Genomic DNA, 16142 nt, shown 5'->3' with positions numbered 1-16142 from the left:
TTCCAAAAGAAAATGAAATCCTTTTACGATTTTGATTAAACCAGGATAGAATTTGGAAGACCGCCTTAATAGTTTGTATATGTATATATGCTTCACCCTCGTCGGGTTTTGTTTTACCAACAAATCCCTCACAACACTTATCTTCTTCTACTTCTCTCTTCAACTCTCTTCATAACCATTCGAGCCGCCCGACCCTACGAACAACCAAACCTACCCAAACCATCAGGAGGAATCAGCGTTGATTTGGTATCAAGCGTGCTCTCTGACAAAGGGTATCACGCCATGTCACTAACCCTAGAAGCCGTTCTTGAGGCTTTGACGCCAACCCATTTCATAAACCACAACACCAAGCTTTCTTGAACTCCAAGTATCCTCGGCCTCTATTGACACTCCTCAAGTACCATGTTGTGCCATTCAAGATCGACAAAGATACCATGGAGGCAACTTTTCATCATGGTTCCATGGTTGACACTCTTCTGCCTGGTCATCCTCTCGTTGTTACTTCCCCACCTGGCACCAGCAGATACGCTTCTCTTAACCTAGTAAAAGTCACTGAATGGGATCTTTACAATGATGGACGACTGATTATTCATGGGGTTGAAGACTTCTTCGACCCGGCTTTCCAAATACTGAGATATCCAATATACGACGTGATTAACATTCAAGAAAATCCTCGAGAAGGATTTTCTATGCTGAAAGATGCACTAGAGATTATTAGCTTGTTTATCTTGCTAGCACTGGTGGCTGCTTTCACTTATGTACTAATTCGTTCATTTATTTTTCCTCAGAAGCCAAGGGATGGAGAAAATGCACTTTTGTATTAAGGTTCTTGTTGTTTGAGTTTTATTTGTCCCTAGGTTTCTTCTTATAATTCCTTATGTGCTGACGGTTGTAAGTCTTATATTATTTCTGAAGTTGTAACATAATCAATAAGTTAATCTTTTGGTAGTCTACTATTGCACCGGAAGTTATGCTTTCAAATTTTCCCCCAATTTCGCCTCCATCATTCTTCACCCAATATCGCTTGTATCATTTGTAATTTTTTTTAGTCCTTTTGCATTAGGCCAAAAATTCACTGTTCTCTTGGATTACGACAAAATTTGAAACTTTTATCCTCCTCAATCCATTGTTGTTTCGAATCTGATTTTGTGATAACCTACGAACATATGAAATGCTTCAGATCATGGGTATGAATTACAACATAGTCTATGAAAGCTTGGAACATTTTTCTACTTATATCTTCTTTTTCGAATGCAAAGTGCTACTATATCTCCTGTCCAAATGCCAATAATTTATTTTTTCGCCTTCAGCCTCAACCTGCAAACCAGGGGATGAATTATTTATAGGGCATGCATTCTCTTTCTATGATGTATGCGTGTGTATCGTACAAATTTTAAATTTATATCAATCGATCTTCGAGAACTCTTTCATTTATGTTGAGTAATCGTAAGTTTCATTAGTAAGAAGTATCGAAAATCGAAAAGATCAGGAGTTACAATTAAAACCCATTCTTCACCTATAGATTTGTAGCAGTCTTGCCCAAATGTGAAGCTGCATCTCTATCCATTGGCTAAAACAAATCCGATTTCGAATGCGTAGAGTAAGAAACAAGCAGAGCATGGGCATCCAAGACACATTTCTTGGCTATCCAAGTTGGAATTATACAGTTCATGCACTCAGCCAAGGTACTACAACTCAGCATCAAGAGAACTGGTTTAGAGCAAAAGCTGGCAACTCATTCTAAAAGTAGATTATCTAGTTCTTGTCTTGACAAACTGGCCTCTTGAAGCCTTCTTCTCCATCTTTTCCCTCTTCTTCCGAGTCTTTTCATCCTCGACACCTCCCTAATTCACACATAAATGATACCAAATTACACACAATTTCAAATATAATATTCTGTCATGCAAATACAGAAGCAAGAGAGAGTACCTCTGAGCCTTGCGACATAAATCCTTTAATGAAACCCCATGATTTGTATACTCCAAAACCTGGGATCTGGAAACCAACAAAGGAAAGTGTAAAACCACCTATTTCTGTCCCTCTTAGAGAAGTTATTTGAAAATTTTCCAAGGAAAAAAAAAAAGAAAAAAAAGACCTTATCTTATAGCCATATTTGTCTGGTATCTCTAATCCTTAAATGTTATTATACATAAATCGAGTAGTCAAATTATGAGAATCTTTTAGTGACACCTTCTAAACCCATCAGATGAATTTCCTACAACAATACAGTTGCCAAAGACAAACTTTTGTGTTACTCATTTAACAGCCTAATGCCCCTACCGACAAATGATAAAAATACAGTAAAAAATACCAGGTTAGAATAGAAGGGTCATTTAACCTGTCAAGGACCAAGTGACAGTGCTGCATGGGAGACAAGTCCAATTAAACCAAAGCAATTTTTCCTTCTAAGTCAAAGCTAATATAGCGACTACTCTTCCTTATTCATGGCCCTTTTACAAAGAAGATTCTAGGTCACCTGGGGGTAGCCTCCCTTAATAGGTGATGAATGCCCACCTATTTGGAAAATATACAAGCAAGGTTCTATTGCAGGCATGTATGAATGCATGACAAGAAGTAAAAACATTAATCACATCTTACCAGCAGATAGGTGTACCAAAATTTTCCAGAGATTATGGACATGACTTGCACGAAGCTTGTGATGTAAATTACATCATGCATATACCTGCAAGACATGACCAACCAAAAGTCAAGATTTTACCATAAATCAAATGTGCTTGTGCATAGGCAAGCATGCTCACATGCACGTGTATGCGTGTGTGTTTGTATTAATACCACAAGAATACATCCTACATTTCTACAGCATTCAAAAGTGCCAGGGATGCTAGATGTCAATAAGTGGCATAGAACAGAGTCGGTTGTTTAAATATAAAATTGTATGGTTTAACTTATTCATTTGTTGCTGTGTTCCCAAAGAAGAGAAACACACTGTACTCCAACTGTTGCCACACTGCAAATCCTATAACTTCTAAATAAAGTCTAACAGCTCTTAATGTTGAATGTAAATAGATTTTTCATTTTTAGTACTTCAAATGAACATAAATTACATAATTGAGTACCATACTTAATTAAGGACCCCAATAGAGCACATACCTCATGGGTCAAAAATAGTTACAAGGGTATGCCTATAACTCGATAAGCGCCCAAAATTCAAACCCTTGGTATTATCCTATCTAAAGCATTGTCTGAAAGGAAATGAACAAGAAATGAAGGTCCTGCAAATAATAAGAAATATCACTGAAAATAAAGACATACCCACACACTCCACCAGTGGTCATATCAAAGCCACCATCTAGAAGTTCCCCATCATCACCATAAGAAGGAGTTGCCATCTGGGCAAGTTGTTTATAGGGGATGTAATAAGCCAGGGATGTCAGAAGCAAAGCAACCCAATTTTTCCAGGTGAAAGTAGAATGGAAAATGAGCATCCTTAGCAACACATAAATAACCTACATACATTAACATAACATCAACATCACTATACTCAATGGGTTTTGAAATAGAAATTATGATTACCAAATACACTCAGCGACGGAGCATTAATCATACATTACAGGCCACAATCAGGCGACGGAGATTCGCCATGTGCCGGACGTTCTCTTCCTTACGCTTCTTTGCACCTTGATTTGCCATCTCTCTCTAATCTACTCTCTGTAAGAAAGAATGTAACCCTATCAAAATTGAGAATCCTCCTAGTTAAGAAGAAGAAGAGGAAAGCAGATAAAGTTATGTAATGGACGAATTTGACCCTTAACAGGTTGAGTGAGCAGGTTAATATGTAATCCATTTTGAAAGTAGGGCCCAGGACTTGCCCCAGAAACCCAATAAAAATGGAAACAAAGCAAATACGAGCTCCATGTCATCAGAAGAAACACAACAAAAATCACCAGAGCTGCAAGTACACAGAAATTCCCAATTTCTCAAAAATCCTCAACACAACTAACCTAATTACCAAAATTAAATAATCATCTTCATCATAAATCAATCAAAAATCAACAATTTCAACTCCAAACCCAATTTAATCCTACTTCGACGTATATTTAAATATACGCAATATACACATGTATCTATATAATATGTATTACATAGAAAGCTGTAATTAAAATGACATGGGTACATATAAAACATGAACAGATCTGTTTTTCCAAATTCAAAACAGAAAAACCAATTTAATATTTACTCAAACTAATGGAATTCAACAGGGGAAGCAAAATTAAGCAATTCCTTCTTCCTCTAACCTACTAAAGAACCCAACAATATATTCTTTAGAAAGAAAACTACAATCACAACTAATATCACAAAGAATCAGTAAGGTCACCACATGGTCCAAGCAATATTTAATATCAAGTGCATTTGAGGAAAACATACACTTTTGCATGAGGCCCCCTATATTCACCATCTTTTCATTCGTGTATAACTGAGAGTTGAAAAGACTTGCCGAAAATTAGAAAGCAATGTGCTTGGAGTTTGTACATATATTGACTTTCATAGTGTTTTGATGTAGGTTTGGTAAATGAACCAAGCTAATGCACATTTGTCATCTAGCTTACTTAATTCTTATCCACTGTGATAAACCAAACAATACAATTAGAATTTTTTTTTTTTCCTGATTATTCATACAATTATACAGGATACTGATGCCTTCTCATTTACTACATTGCAAATTACTTAATATCTAAAAATTCAACCTATACGATAAACAGACTTAAGAAAATCAAGATCATATAATTTTTCCCTTTTTCAATCATTCAAAGTTACAAATGGAATAAACAAAAAATATTTAAGACAAATATGAACATTTCACTACTCCCAACTATTTTCTCTTGTACTTAAGGAATTTTTCACAGGATATCCCAATTAAATTTAAGAAAAAGCAGACCATGAGAGGACTCAAAAATCACAATAGATGATGGCAAATATCCAGATTCAAGAATTGAAACCCACATTCAAGATTACAGGAACATTGAAAACCAAACATACAAACTCAGATTCAAGATTAAAAAACTCAGAAAATTTAAATAAATAAATAAAGCACTAATTGAATTGCCATAAACAAAAAACTCAAAATTCAACACAGAGGTGATTCAAGCCATAAAAATTGGTAGAAACCCACATAAAAAGAGCAACAAAAAAAAAAAATCCCCAACATATAGTCGAATATCCCAAACAACAAAGAAGTATGTTTTCGAACAGGTCATGCCATCAAAATACAGAAGAAAAAAAAATTTAATAAAAACCCAACATATCAATCTGCAAAAAATGGAACCCACGACGGTCCAGTAGACAGAGAGGGAGAGAGAGAACTACCTGAGTTCGGCTGAGAGGGATGGGGCAATTGATAAGAAGTTAAGCTGATATTTGAGGAAGACTACCAGAGCGAGGACGTCGGGTGGAGACCGTAGAGTAGTTGTGATGGTCGGCTGTTGGAGACTGCGGGTTCTTGTTTTTTTTTAATTTTATTTAGTGAGTGGACAGCTGTCAGAAGAATAAGGAGGGAATATGGAGGATAAAGAGAAAATGGCCACAGGAGAATTGAACCAGTTACCAATTCATTCTTTTTCAGCCATAGGATTGAAACATTGAAATCCAGCCGTTGATAAAGTGACTGCACCGGTGTAGCCACTGTACCACATAATCGTCTAATCTTTAACCCCTCCTCTCCTCATTCTCACGCTGCATAGCTCCTCTCTGCTCTCAGGTTCTATCCCTATCTCTCTCCCTCTCTCTCTCTCTCTCTCTCTCTCTCTCTCTCTCTCTCTTTCTCTCAGGCTGATGCTATCAAGCTCTTAAGAATGGCTTCCTCAATTACCTCATCTTTGCAAACCAGGTCAGTTTTACTGGGAATTTCATGTTTGCTTGTACTTTTCTCTTCAATAATTCAAGCATTGTTTCAGTTGTTCTCTTTTTGGGGCTTATGGCATTGAACCCTTTTATTGTTATGGCATATTGGTTACAATGTGTGGTAATAATTTGCAAAGTTAGAATTTTCTTTTTACCATTTGAAGCCTTTTTCAAGCAGCTTGTAATGGCATCATGATGGGTTTTGTGTGAGGAGGGGCATAGTAGGATTTGGTTTTAGGGTTGGCTAAACCATTTCCAGTTAATTTTGTTTATTAAGTATTATTCTTTTCTTAGCAAAAAACACACATTTAGGGGCTAGAGGGACATAGCCAGCTAAAACCTTATTCTCAAATGTAAATGCATATTAATAAAAAAACACAAGTTGAGAAAAGAAAGGAAAATTGACGAAAAGATAAGAAACAAATAACCAATGCAAATACAGAGTTAGAGAAATTAGTGTTTAGATTGTGTTCTTATATTTTGAAAGTTTCATTACTTTCAGTAGCAAGTATTGGAATTTGTTTGCCTGACTTTCAGCATTTTCTGATTTAATGGTAAGTTCACCAATTGGAGTGGAATATTTCTGATTTAGTGAAGATCTCTTTTCCTATCATGTTTCAGCAATTTGCGGTCTGCCTTTTTGGGCGAGAGAAATGGATTCTCTGTTTGTAGTGTTTCTGTAACTCATGTTGGGTTTTTGGAAAAGACTATAGAATGTAAGGAATCCCGAATTGGAAAGCAACCTATTGAAGTGCCATCTAATGTGTCAATCAAATTGGAAGGTCAGGCTTTGGAAGTAAAGGGACCATTGGGGCAACTTTCGATGACTTACCCACGAGAAGTGCTGGTTCAAAAGGAGGATTCTGGGTTTCTAAGGGTCAGAAAGGCATTAGAGACTAGAAGGGCCAATCAAATGCATGGCCTTTTCAGGTAAGTTCCTTCCATCCTTCAGCCATACACTTTGAACAAAAATCAGTCTTCGTTATTCTTCATGGTTTGTTCTTTCAATTATGTTTTCTGGTGATATCTTAGAGCTCCAAGTATCATGATAATGGATCTTATAAAAGAATAAGTTTAACGAGATCAGGAATTGAAAAGGGTTTGTGGTTAATGGTTATTATGATATTCTGTATTGTGATTGGATGTCTGCTTTCACATGCCATAGGTAGAATGAGTACTTGACCAAGGGGCGAGTGGTTATTTTGCTTTCTTTCATTTCTGTGAAAAATAAAGAAAAAAATAGAAGAGAAAGTTTTCATTGAATTTGCATCTAAAGCAGGCATTAGTATGATCAAGAAACTCTCTCTCTCTCTCTCTCTCTCTCTCTCTCTCATGTGCCATGTTGTTATGATGCTTTTATTCCCAAAATATTATTTATTTTTTATTTTCTGTACAACATGAATGCTGGTGGTTTGGCCATGTAAGAGGAACATGTACAAGTCTCACTTGAGATTTACAGAATCCGGCTGACCCTTAGGATAGTTACAGACACCATGGTGGTTGAGATTTACGAAAAGCTTTTGAGCCTCTTTCAACTGGCCCTTATGTTCCTATTTGAATACTTTTTCTTAGGACACTGACGGACAATATGGTGGTGGGAGTGTCAAAAGGATTTGAGAAGAGGCTGCAATTAGTTGGCGTCGGTTATCGAGCAACCCTAGAAGGGAGGATCTTGGTATTAAGTCTTGGGTTTTCCCATCCAGTTAGGATGGATATTCCTGATGGCATACAGGTGAAGGTGGAAGAGAATACCAGAGTCGTTGTCAGTGGATATGACAAGAGCGCTATCGGCCAGTTTGCTGCGTCGATCAGGAAATGGAGACCCCCAGAACCATACAAAGGCAAGGGTGTAAAATATGCGGATGAAATTATAAGAAGAAAGGAGGGAAAAGCAGGAAAGAAAAAGTGATACCCTTGCGTTGTTTCATATTTGTATTCTCACATTTGTGCTTGTCAAATATGCGTCACAGTTCTCGAATGTACTGACGTACTGTAAGCAATTCATCGTTAGTTTGTGCTTAATTTTTCCAGTATTCTCTTTACTTGGATCCATTCCAGTTCTCTATACTCGCGCACCCAAATTCAAATGAATTACAAAAGAAACTGCCATGGTGAATTCGAATGAAGACAACATGAGGAAATGAAGTAAATAATGACAAACCAACTCGCTTAGAAAAACACAAAGCCCTTAATCTCCGGCCGACACCATCAAATTGAAGTTTAATTAATTATTCGTTATCTGGGAAACCCATTTTTTCAAGCCAATTACAAAATTTGATACTGTTACCCGAAATCTGCCGGCCATTTAGAGATTGGCTATTGAGATTTATGCGATTGCAAGCGTGTCACTGTTGGAAGTAAAAACCTCAAACAACTGTGAATTGGGAACTGACCAAATATAAGTTCTTTTCCATGCCTCGAGCAAAATGAGGACTTCAATATTTCCTTTGTACAAATAGTAAAAACCAAAGCAAGCTAGAACAAATATAAAGTAAAATAAACAGGAAATATAAGTGAAATGAAAGTAATGAAGATAATGAATTACAAGATTGGAATGAAGATTTCTCGATTCAAACCAACATAATTTAGATCGGACAGCAAACAATCACAGTACAACAGTGTGGGAGTTTTGCGTGTTGAAACATAGTTCTTACTAATCAAAATTGAGCTGTAACATCATGAGTTTGCCATTATAAACCTATATTTTCTATAACTGGAAGCAATTGACTCAGATGACGGAATAGACAAACGGTACAAATGGAATGAAACTACGAGGACGAAAGTAAAAATTTGTGTTAAACAATTGGTCTAAATTAAATGCTCTATTGATCACCAACTGGTCACCGAACACACAGGGATGTTCAGTCGCTAATAACAAAACACACCAATTTTCTGTGTTTTTGCTTATACAGAGGTTTAAAACCTTACTTCCAAATATTAAATTAATCAGCTGGTAAGTGTGCAGTCTTTGTGCACCAAACACATCACCATTGCAGTGTAAAACATAAACCAAACAAATGACTTTGTTTTGGCTATAGCAATAGGTCACCTGGTAAGTAAAATAATGTCCTCAACTGTCAATTTGCATAAAGGTAAAAGCAAAGAAAGTAAATTCACAAAAACTAATGCTATGCTGTGGTAATACAGTACAACTTCATTGGACAGGAAAACAAAGCTCAAATCTAAACAATGGGCATAATTTCTTTTAATCCATATAATCCCATTTAACTGGCCACTCAAATTATAAAAACAGAAGCGGCCACAAGATGCATGAATCACATGGGAGAAAGATAGTATACTGATGACTGGACCAGCCGGTCATTCCAGATGTTGCTCATCAAGATTACAAACCTAACTCCATCATATACACGCGTGACGCGACTCATTCACTCATATGAAGGAGAAAGGCATTCATCAACCATATCCACAAGGCCTGGGTTTTCCAATGCCGCTGCCACCCGTTCTTTATCATTCAGTTGCTTATTAACTGCACACAGTGTAGAAATTAAAAGCATGAAGGTTACACTAAAATTTATGAATTTTTTTACTAAGAATACCAATGCTTCAAAACATCCACAACGTTAGTGTACGAGAGAGAGAGAGAGAGAGAGACCAGCAGCTTCAGTTGCATGAGATCCGGGTGCCACCCTAATATCCACCTGACCACAGGGAAAAAAAAGGGTTAGAAAATAAGCATTATGTTTCCAGAAAACAGAATCTCTGGATTTTCTTTTGAAAGGCTGAGACTTTAAAATGCCACCAAAAAATAATAAAGAATTTAAAAATCAATTACATGCACCAGAGAGAATAAACCAACAAAAAAAACTGGGAGAGGGGGGCCAATGACCCTTCTAATGGAAAACATCAAGCAAGGGCTAACATGAAGTCAATAAATGGTCATGAATCACAGGTAGCAGACAATACTGACTGACAACTTGAGATGATAGAGCTATTCCAATATTTGGAACAAAAGGTTTGTAAAAGAATCCTCTCTGAATGGCATCGTAAGAGTCTGAGAAAATGATGGACTAGTTCACAATACACGAAAGTTGAAGGAGGCTTAGTTAACTACTTGTTTTTTGTCATAATTCACTTTCGATATCAAGTGGTTGTTGTAAAAAATATATTGAGTGTGCGTTTGTGTGCCTTCATGTCCGATAAGCATATATTCTTAGAGGTGCACATACCCAGAGTAAGCTTTGGTGTCCATTTTCAATAATCTCATGATACATCACAAAAAGCACACCTACTACTCGTATGTCGAGAGTGGACAAATCAGAAGATACAGCCATTACAGCAACTAATTACCACTTCTAACACTAATGCTTTTTTAACAGAGCTAGCTCCAAGAGGCCCTTAAAGGCTCATTTTCCCTAGAAAACACCTATATGAATAATGTTTTCAAAAGATCTTCACAAACTTCCGAATGTCTTTAACATTTTATCAAAACAGTAAATAAGATGACTGGACACAAAAACACCCTCAAAGAGCAAGATGCAATGGAATTGTTAATGACTTTCAACAAAATTTGAGAACCTATGCAGTTCTGCCAACTTCTAGGCATTAATTAGAGATACTATACTGGCCTTGAGGTCAATTCACCATATCCAGAGTCTATATCTCCGATATTTTTGCTACCATTTTTATTTATTTGCGCTATAGTACCTAAGAGGTCAGTTAACCAGTCAAGCATCAAAAAAGAAAATAAACAAAATAACAACACAAGAAAGGTTTGTCAAAATATTATACTATTGTAGAGCAGCACATCAGGAGCAACGTTTTCCTTCTTCCTCACTAATTAATTCACACAAGTTAAGAAATGGTGCAGAACTCTTTTACACATATGTTCAAACAGTTGATTTCTTACCAAGTCATACAATAATCTTGTGGCAAAACTTTCCGCCAATGCATTTTAGTGTTTCCCTTTAAGATTAAGACAACTCCAAATGTCATTTTCTTTGATAGTTCAGTTCAGTTTGTTGAAAGCACAGCTGTAGTGCAGAAAATGTATAAAGAGAAACACATGCTTGAGATGAAAATATTGGAAATCCATGGTAGAAAAGAAATGAAAAATATTCATACAAAATATCAAGCAAAGGAAAGTGCTGGAAAAGAAAAGACCAATCTCAACTCAGGCATTAAGTGTCCAAAAATGATCTGGAATATTACTCCCCCCATACTAATCACATAGCACATAATAATATGGCTCTCCAAACAAACCTCTATAGTTTTACCCCAAGTCTCATAAAGTCAACTGACAGCTACCTTCTTCTCTCAACTTAACAGCTTAAAGAACAGTAACACAGTACGGTCAGAATTTAAATGAAAATATTTGACGTAGTCCTTATATGCACTCCCAGTTTCACCTATATTAAACGGTGCATCAAGAATATTGTAAAACAAAGTCAATCACAAGAAGATAAAAGTCATACCTTGTAACGAGAAGGCAGGCTCCTCAAGAGTTTAACACGTAAGCAAAGACCAATAACTGTTGCCATACTACAATGTTCCACAGTAGGAGTAAATGTGACTCTGAAGAAAACAATTAGCATTTATTCAACAGGGTTTAAAATGAAACATTAATTAGGAAAAAAACTGTTCAAAATGAGCATACGATTTTTTTTCTACCTGACAGAGCCACGACTATCATCTACGTCAATTGCATCTTCTGTAATTACTTTGAGCTCTTCCAAAGAGTAAGGGTGTTCCGGGTCTTTTATATCTCTGATATGATTTAAGAATTGTTAAGAAAGACTGAATTCGTCTAGGCATACAAGTCAAAATACAAAACTACTTTCAAGCCTAAGTCATAGGTTAAGCTGATGAGAAAGCTTAATATTCATTCATAAAAGGCATCAGAACATAACTAGATTCTGCATGTACATATACAGTTACATGCATGCATGCAACTATACAGAAAGGATATCAAAAATTTCTTGTTGGTCAATGGGTTCAACAGCATATTCATCTGCAGCAGCACTTGGGACACTACGAACCCGACGCTCTTTCTTTTCGTAGACGACTGGATTTGCATTTATTAACCCAGATACCATTTTCCCTGGAGAAAACAAATCAATAAAGTAACAAACGTAGAAACAAAAATGAACCAATCTGTGAAAAACATGGATATGAGACAGCTGAAATTTCAAAGAATAAAAAATTATATAGATCTATCATACAAGCTGCTAGATGATACTTAGTCTATCATAAGATCAGGATCTTACTCAGAATAAATTGTGTCACGATGAAATTTTGTATCTCATCATACGATGCTATTTTCTTACTGTCCTAGAACAGAACCAAGAGCCATACGACCCAGCAAAACAGAGACAATGGGGAAGACATTTAAGTACAATCAATAAGTTCCCCAAACAAAACAACTATCACAAAATCTATATATTCATTAGATTTTTCATAATCACTAAACCAACTGAACTTAATGATCAATTGAAAGAGCTTCAAAATCCAACCCTGTACACCAGCATGACATGCCTCCAATATCAAACATGGAAAGCACAGAGAGTTTCTGGAAAAAAAAAAGATAGAGCAACAAGAAATTGATCAAATTTCTTGAACCCAGAAGAATATCAAACATGGAAGCACAGAGCAAGAACGTCACCGTATGGAATTAAACTAGAAAACCAGACGAACCAGCAATATTGAACACCTAGAATAAACTTAACAAGGGTTCAACCAGAAAATTAAAAAGAAAAGTTGAGAACTACTTATAGAGAAAACCATCACCGATTAATACTTGTACAGTCAGAAATAAAATGAAACTACAAAGCAATTGAAAATACCAGCACTAAAAACCCCAAAAAAAAAAAAAAAGAAGATTGCAAAATAAAATTCGAGAACTATCTGCTGTTTCAAAAGGTGAACGTAGATACAAAAGAGATAGATTACCTGAAAAGGTAGATTCTTCGAAACACTTCAGAGAGCAGAAGAGGAGAGTAACTAGAGGACCCTTGCCAGAAACAAAAAGCCTGAGATTTTGTAAGAGGAGAGAGATTGAAAGACAGACAGAAAAGGCGACGCGTGAATGGCGGGGGAAGAAATAGAGAAGAGGGAATCGAGGAGAGGGGCCTGGAGGAAGAGACTGAGGGAGAGAGGTCGGAGCGAAAGAAAGAAAGGCCGTTGGTGGCTGCGGGTTGAGAGAAGTGGCGCCCACCTTGATGGGACCCTTTACAAATTTACTTAATTAAGAGCATGTACGATGGTAAATACCCGTGGTTATTCCTGCGACTTCGGAAAAAAGTAGGTTTGAATACCGAACTGTACTGGTTTGGATTGGTTTTAATTTTAATTTTTGTGTTTTAAAAACAAGCTCAAATTTAACCGGACCAATTCTATTAATTTATTATATCTTTTTTAAAAATATGTCATCCTTTAGTCAGTCCAAGTCTCATAAACCCTAGTAATTAATCCAACTTCAAAGCCAATATCCTTTATATATTAGAGCATATTTAAAGCAGCAGTTATTCTCTCATTTAAATGTCCGCACATTACTATCGTGTACATGTCATTGTAAACAAGGAGAAAAGCATGGAGGAGTAATATAAAATAAATGGCGTCTACACGATAATTTCGATTTGGAAAGATAAAAGTATGAATCTGTGAAGAAGAGAGAAGCAAGAAGAAGAGAAAAATACAAAGAAGAGAGGAAAAGGTTGAGGAGATAAAAGAATAGAGAAATAAATGAAGAGATAAAGAGGAAGAGAAATGGAAAGAAATAAGTGGAAAAGAGAGAAAAATTGAAGCGCAACAAGAACAGATATGGTTCACCGAAAATAAAAAGAAGTTGGAGTAAAGATGTTTCTTTTTATAGAAAATTTGGGATAAGTCCAAAATTGAGGATATAAGTTGGGTTTAATCCTCGCATTTGCTTCAATTGATATAAGTCCTTTGACTTTTCTGCCAAATAGGATTACATTCATTTTTTGAATTTTCTAACACAAATCTATTATTTATTTTTAAAAAAAATTATCTAGTTATTCCTATTATGGCCTTGAAGTATAAATTGTATAGAAATTAATTTAAAATACAATAATGACGAGATTTTATTATAATTTTAATATAGGGATATACATAGGTTAATAAATCTCATAACCATTGCACGTTTTTCTCTGTCTTACTTTTTGTCTCCATTTTATTCTTTCTTGTTCTTCTTCCTTCTTCTTTGTTCTCCATCTTCATCTTTTCTTCATCTATTTTTTGCTATGTTAATATGCATATTCTTCTTCTTCTTTTTTCTTCATCTATTTTTTGCTATGTTAATGTATCTATCTTCTTCTTCTAGGTACCTAGGTAGAGAATTGGTGCATTCCATATTGTACCTATTATATGGGTTAATTTAGGTTGTACTAATACTAACAGAACATTGTCTTTGTTTAGGTTTTTTTTTTATAATCAGAATAGGTATATTATTTTTCTGTTTTAATCTTTATTTATTTATATGCTTATGGCATTTTGTAGGTACCTAAGTTTACCTTATTGTGTAGGTAAAGTAACATATGTATGTTTTTCTATGCTCCCGACTTGATGTATAGTAGGTGTTTTAGTTTATGTACATGAGTTTAGGTAACAATTTTTTTTTTTGTTCATCCTATGGTATATTATATACTCTTGTAGATATATTATTCTATGGTGTAGGTATGTTGTCCTATTGCCTATTGCATAGGTATATATGTATTTTTTCTTATTTTCGACAATGTGTAATAGTATTTTATGCACTTTTTTTTATATGTAACATACAATTTTATATGTCTATTTTTTGTATATGACTTATAGATAGTCTTCTAAATTATGTTCCTAAATTATAGGTAGTATTATAATTTATGTTCCTAACTTATAGGTAACACTATTTATCACTACAAATTTTTCGTTGCTAATAATAACATTATTTACTTGTATGTCAAGGACGTAATTTCACGTGGGTGCTTGTCTAATCGATTGGCATAATATGTGGGATACGTTACATAGATTAAATTGTATTTTATCCATATATTAGGTAACTATTATCAAGGGAAGAATTCAAAATTTAAATTCTGAAATTCAATTACAAAGAAATAATGCATTAAATTTAGATTTTCAATATGTTTTCCTTATTTACCTCAAAGGGTAAAATCGACACTACAAAAAAAGTAATAAATGTCATCTAAAACCCAAAACATGTGGACTAAACCCAATGACAGCTAATAATTTTGGACCTAGATGTAAGAATCCTTTTTTTAATAATTATTTTTACACAAGCAATAATCTACTTTAAACTAATCTAAACTACGAGGAGGAGATTTGAACTCAGGTGCAGAGTGAGAAACACATTCCTCTAGCCAATTTGGCTAAATATATTATTTAGTTCGGTATAAATTGGAACTAAGACACATTTGTGTATTAATTGGGCTTAAATATCTTAATATTACTTGGAATTAATAATATGATTTGAATATTAATTAGGCTTATTAATAATTTTGGATGCCAACATGGTCTAGGGCCTTGACTTGTAGACTAGTGATATCAGGTTTGAACCATCATAGCTCCATTGTAATGTATGTGAGAAACCCTCATCCCCTTATAGTTTTAGACTATCATATGTATTAAAATAAAATAAAAAGGGATATCAATAAACTTAATATAACTGATCTCATTCGATTTAGACCATTTTTATAACACAAGAATTGGGACAGAAACTTATCCATAGAAGTTTGGTTCGGTTTTTGAGCCTAGGTTGATTTTTTGGTCAACACTATGTTTTTCGGTTTTTTTTTTTTTCGATTCGGTTCACCAGTTCAAATATCCACCCTTAATTTGCCTCACAAAATATTATTATATTATCTACTTTAGCTTTTACATTTACTATTATCTTTTATAAAAAGTACGTGAGAGGCATTTCCCACTTACAAGCTCATTTTGCGGTTCGTATTGAGGCTTATCAATTTGATCTCTCTCTCATTGGCTGTTTCTTTCCTTTTCTTAAGAAAGCCAATTGACATAGTGGTATAGATGCAGAAAACCAAGGCCACCAAAATAGTCAACAAAAATCCTAGTTCATTAATTACCAGAAAAATAGTGATATAATCAACCTAGTTCATTAAGTAGATGACAAAATTAATTTTCTCTTTATTAATAAATATTAATATTAGTACAAAATATATCAAATAACCGTACTTCTGTAATATTCCATAATCACTTCTTTCAATCCAACATAAATCATAGGTTTGACAACGATCTATCCTATGATGCCCATCTGATTGAAGCCCCCATACGGATAAGAGGGCCCCATA

The 16142-nt window shown here is 35.0% G+C and overlaps 3 protein-coding genes across 7 annotated transcripts; 1 reads left to right on the top strand and 2 right to left on the bottom strand.

Moving 5' to 3' along the window:
* Positions 1 to 1391: 1391 nt before the first annotated feature.
* Positions 1392 to 5485, bottom strand: LOC103323373 (uncharacterized). 2 transcript variants are annotated; one of them, XM_089044379.1, is made up of 7 exons: positions 5326 to 5433; positions 4387 to 4435; positions 3568 to 3669; positions 3274 to 3467; positions 2599 to 2683; positions 1930 to 1995; positions 1392 to 1844 (listed from the first exon to the last, which is right to left on the bottom strand). In XM_089044379.1, exons 3-7 carry the CDS (start codon positions 3649 to 3651, stop codon positions 1752 to 1754), a joined length of 522 nt encoding a protein of 173 aa, XP_088900505.1. In that variant the 5' UTR covers positions 3652 to 3669; positions 4387 to 4435; positions 5326 to 5433; the 3' UTR covers positions 1392 to 1751. The 2 variants fall into 2 exon arrangements, with proteins under 2 accessions (XP_088900505.1, XP_008223585.2); XM_008225363.2 differs by lacking the exon at positions 4387 to 4435 and having other exon boundaries at positions 5326 to 5485.
* A 200-nt stretch (positions 5486 to 5685) lies between these two features.
* On the top strand, positions 5686 to 7889 carry EMB2394 (Ribosomal protein L6 family). Its single transcript, XM_008225362.2, has 3 exons — positions 5686 to 5845; positions 6481 to 6789; positions 7432 to 7889. Exons 1-3 carry the CDS (start codon positions 5811 to 5813, stop codon positions 7766 to 7768), a joined length of 681 nt encoding a protein of 226 aa, XP_008223584.2. The 5' UTR covers positions 5686 to 5810; the 3' UTR covers positions 7769 to 7889.
* A 1023-nt stretch (positions 7890 to 8912) lies between these two features.
* On the bottom strand, positions 8913 to 13094 carry LOC103323371 (protein AE7-like). Of its 4 annotated transcripts, none has more exons than XM_089047060.1 (7): positions 12766 to 13094; positions 11786 to 11917; positions 11488 to 11593; positions 11292 to 11391; positions 10727 to 10782; positions 9473 to 9518; positions 8913 to 9346 (listed from the first exon to the last, which is right to left on the bottom strand). In XM_089047060.1, the coding sequence occupies exons 2-7, from the start codon at positions 11910 to 11912 to the stop codon at positions 9332 to 9334; spliced, it is 450 nt and encodes a 149-aa protein (XP_088903186.1). In that variant the 5' UTR covers positions 11913 to 11917; positions 12766 to 13094; the 3' UTR covers positions 8913 to 9331. The 4 variants fall into 4 exon arrangements, with proteins under 4 accessions (XP_088903186.1, XP_088903184.1, XP_008223583.2 ...); XM_089047058.1 differs by lacking the exon at positions 10727 to 10782 and adding an exon at positions 12330 to 12385 and having other exon boundaries at positions 12766 to 13061; XM_008225361.2 differs by lacking the exon at positions 10727 to 10782 and having other exon boundaries at positions 12766 to 13053.
* Positions 13095 to 16142: the final 3048 nt, after the last annotated feature.

This window comes from Prunus mume, linkage group LG2 (genome assembly GCF_029339155.1).
Source record: "Prunus mume cultivar Tortuosa linkage group LG2, ASM2933915v1, whole genome shotgun sequence".
In the NCBI taxonomy this organism is placed as follows: Eukaryota; Viridiplantae; Streptophyta; class Magnoliopsida; order Rosales; family Rosaceae; genus Prunus; species Prunus mume.
This window is presented reverse-complemented; position numbering and strand designations above follow the sequence as displayed.

What these genes read in the sequence shown, in the direction of transcription:
- LOC103323373 (XM_008225363.2), bottom strand. Translation starts at nt 3,651, where the DNA reads ATGGCAAATCAAGGTGCAAAGAAGCGTAAGGAAGAGAACGTCCGGCAC. An exon ending in ACCACTGGTGGAGTGTGTGG is followed by an intron (nt 2,684 to 3,273) that starts GTATGTCTTTAT and finishes CATGTCTTGCAG; the next exon opens with GTATATGCATGATGTAATTT. An exon ending in TTATGTCGCAAGGCTCAGAG is followed by an intron (nt 1,845 to 1,929) that starts GTACTCTCTCTT and finishes TGTGTGAATTAG; the next exon opens with GGAGGTGTCGAGGATGAAAA.
- EMB2394 (XM_008225362.2), top strand. Translation starts at nt 5,811, where the DNA reads ATGGCTTCCTCAATTACCTCATCTTTGCAAACCAG. An exon ending in ACCTCATCTTTGCAAACCAG is followed by an intron (nt 5,846 to 6,480) that starts GTCAGTTTTACT and finishes ATCATGTTTCAG; the next exon opens with CAATTTGCGGTCTGCCTTTT. An exon ending in CAAATGCATGGCCTTTTCAG is followed by an intron (nt 6,790 to 7,431) that starts GTAAGTTCCTTC and finishes ACTTTTTCTTAG; the next exon opens with GACACTGACGGACAATATGG.
- LOC103323371 (XM_089047058.1), bottom strand. Translation starts at nt 11,912, where the DNA reads ATGGTATCTGGGTTAATAAATGCAAATCCAGTCGTCTACGAAAAGAAA. An exon ending in GATAGTCGTGGCTCTGTCAG is followed by an intron (nt 11,392 to 11,487) that starts GTAGAAAAAAAA and finishes TGTTTTCTTCAG; the next exon opens with AGTCACATTTACTCCTACTG. An exon ending in TCATGCAACTGAAGCTGCTG is followed by an intron (nt 9,347 to 9,472) that starts GTCTCTCTCTCT and finishes CACTGTGTGCAG; the next exon opens with TTAATAAGCAACTGAATGAT.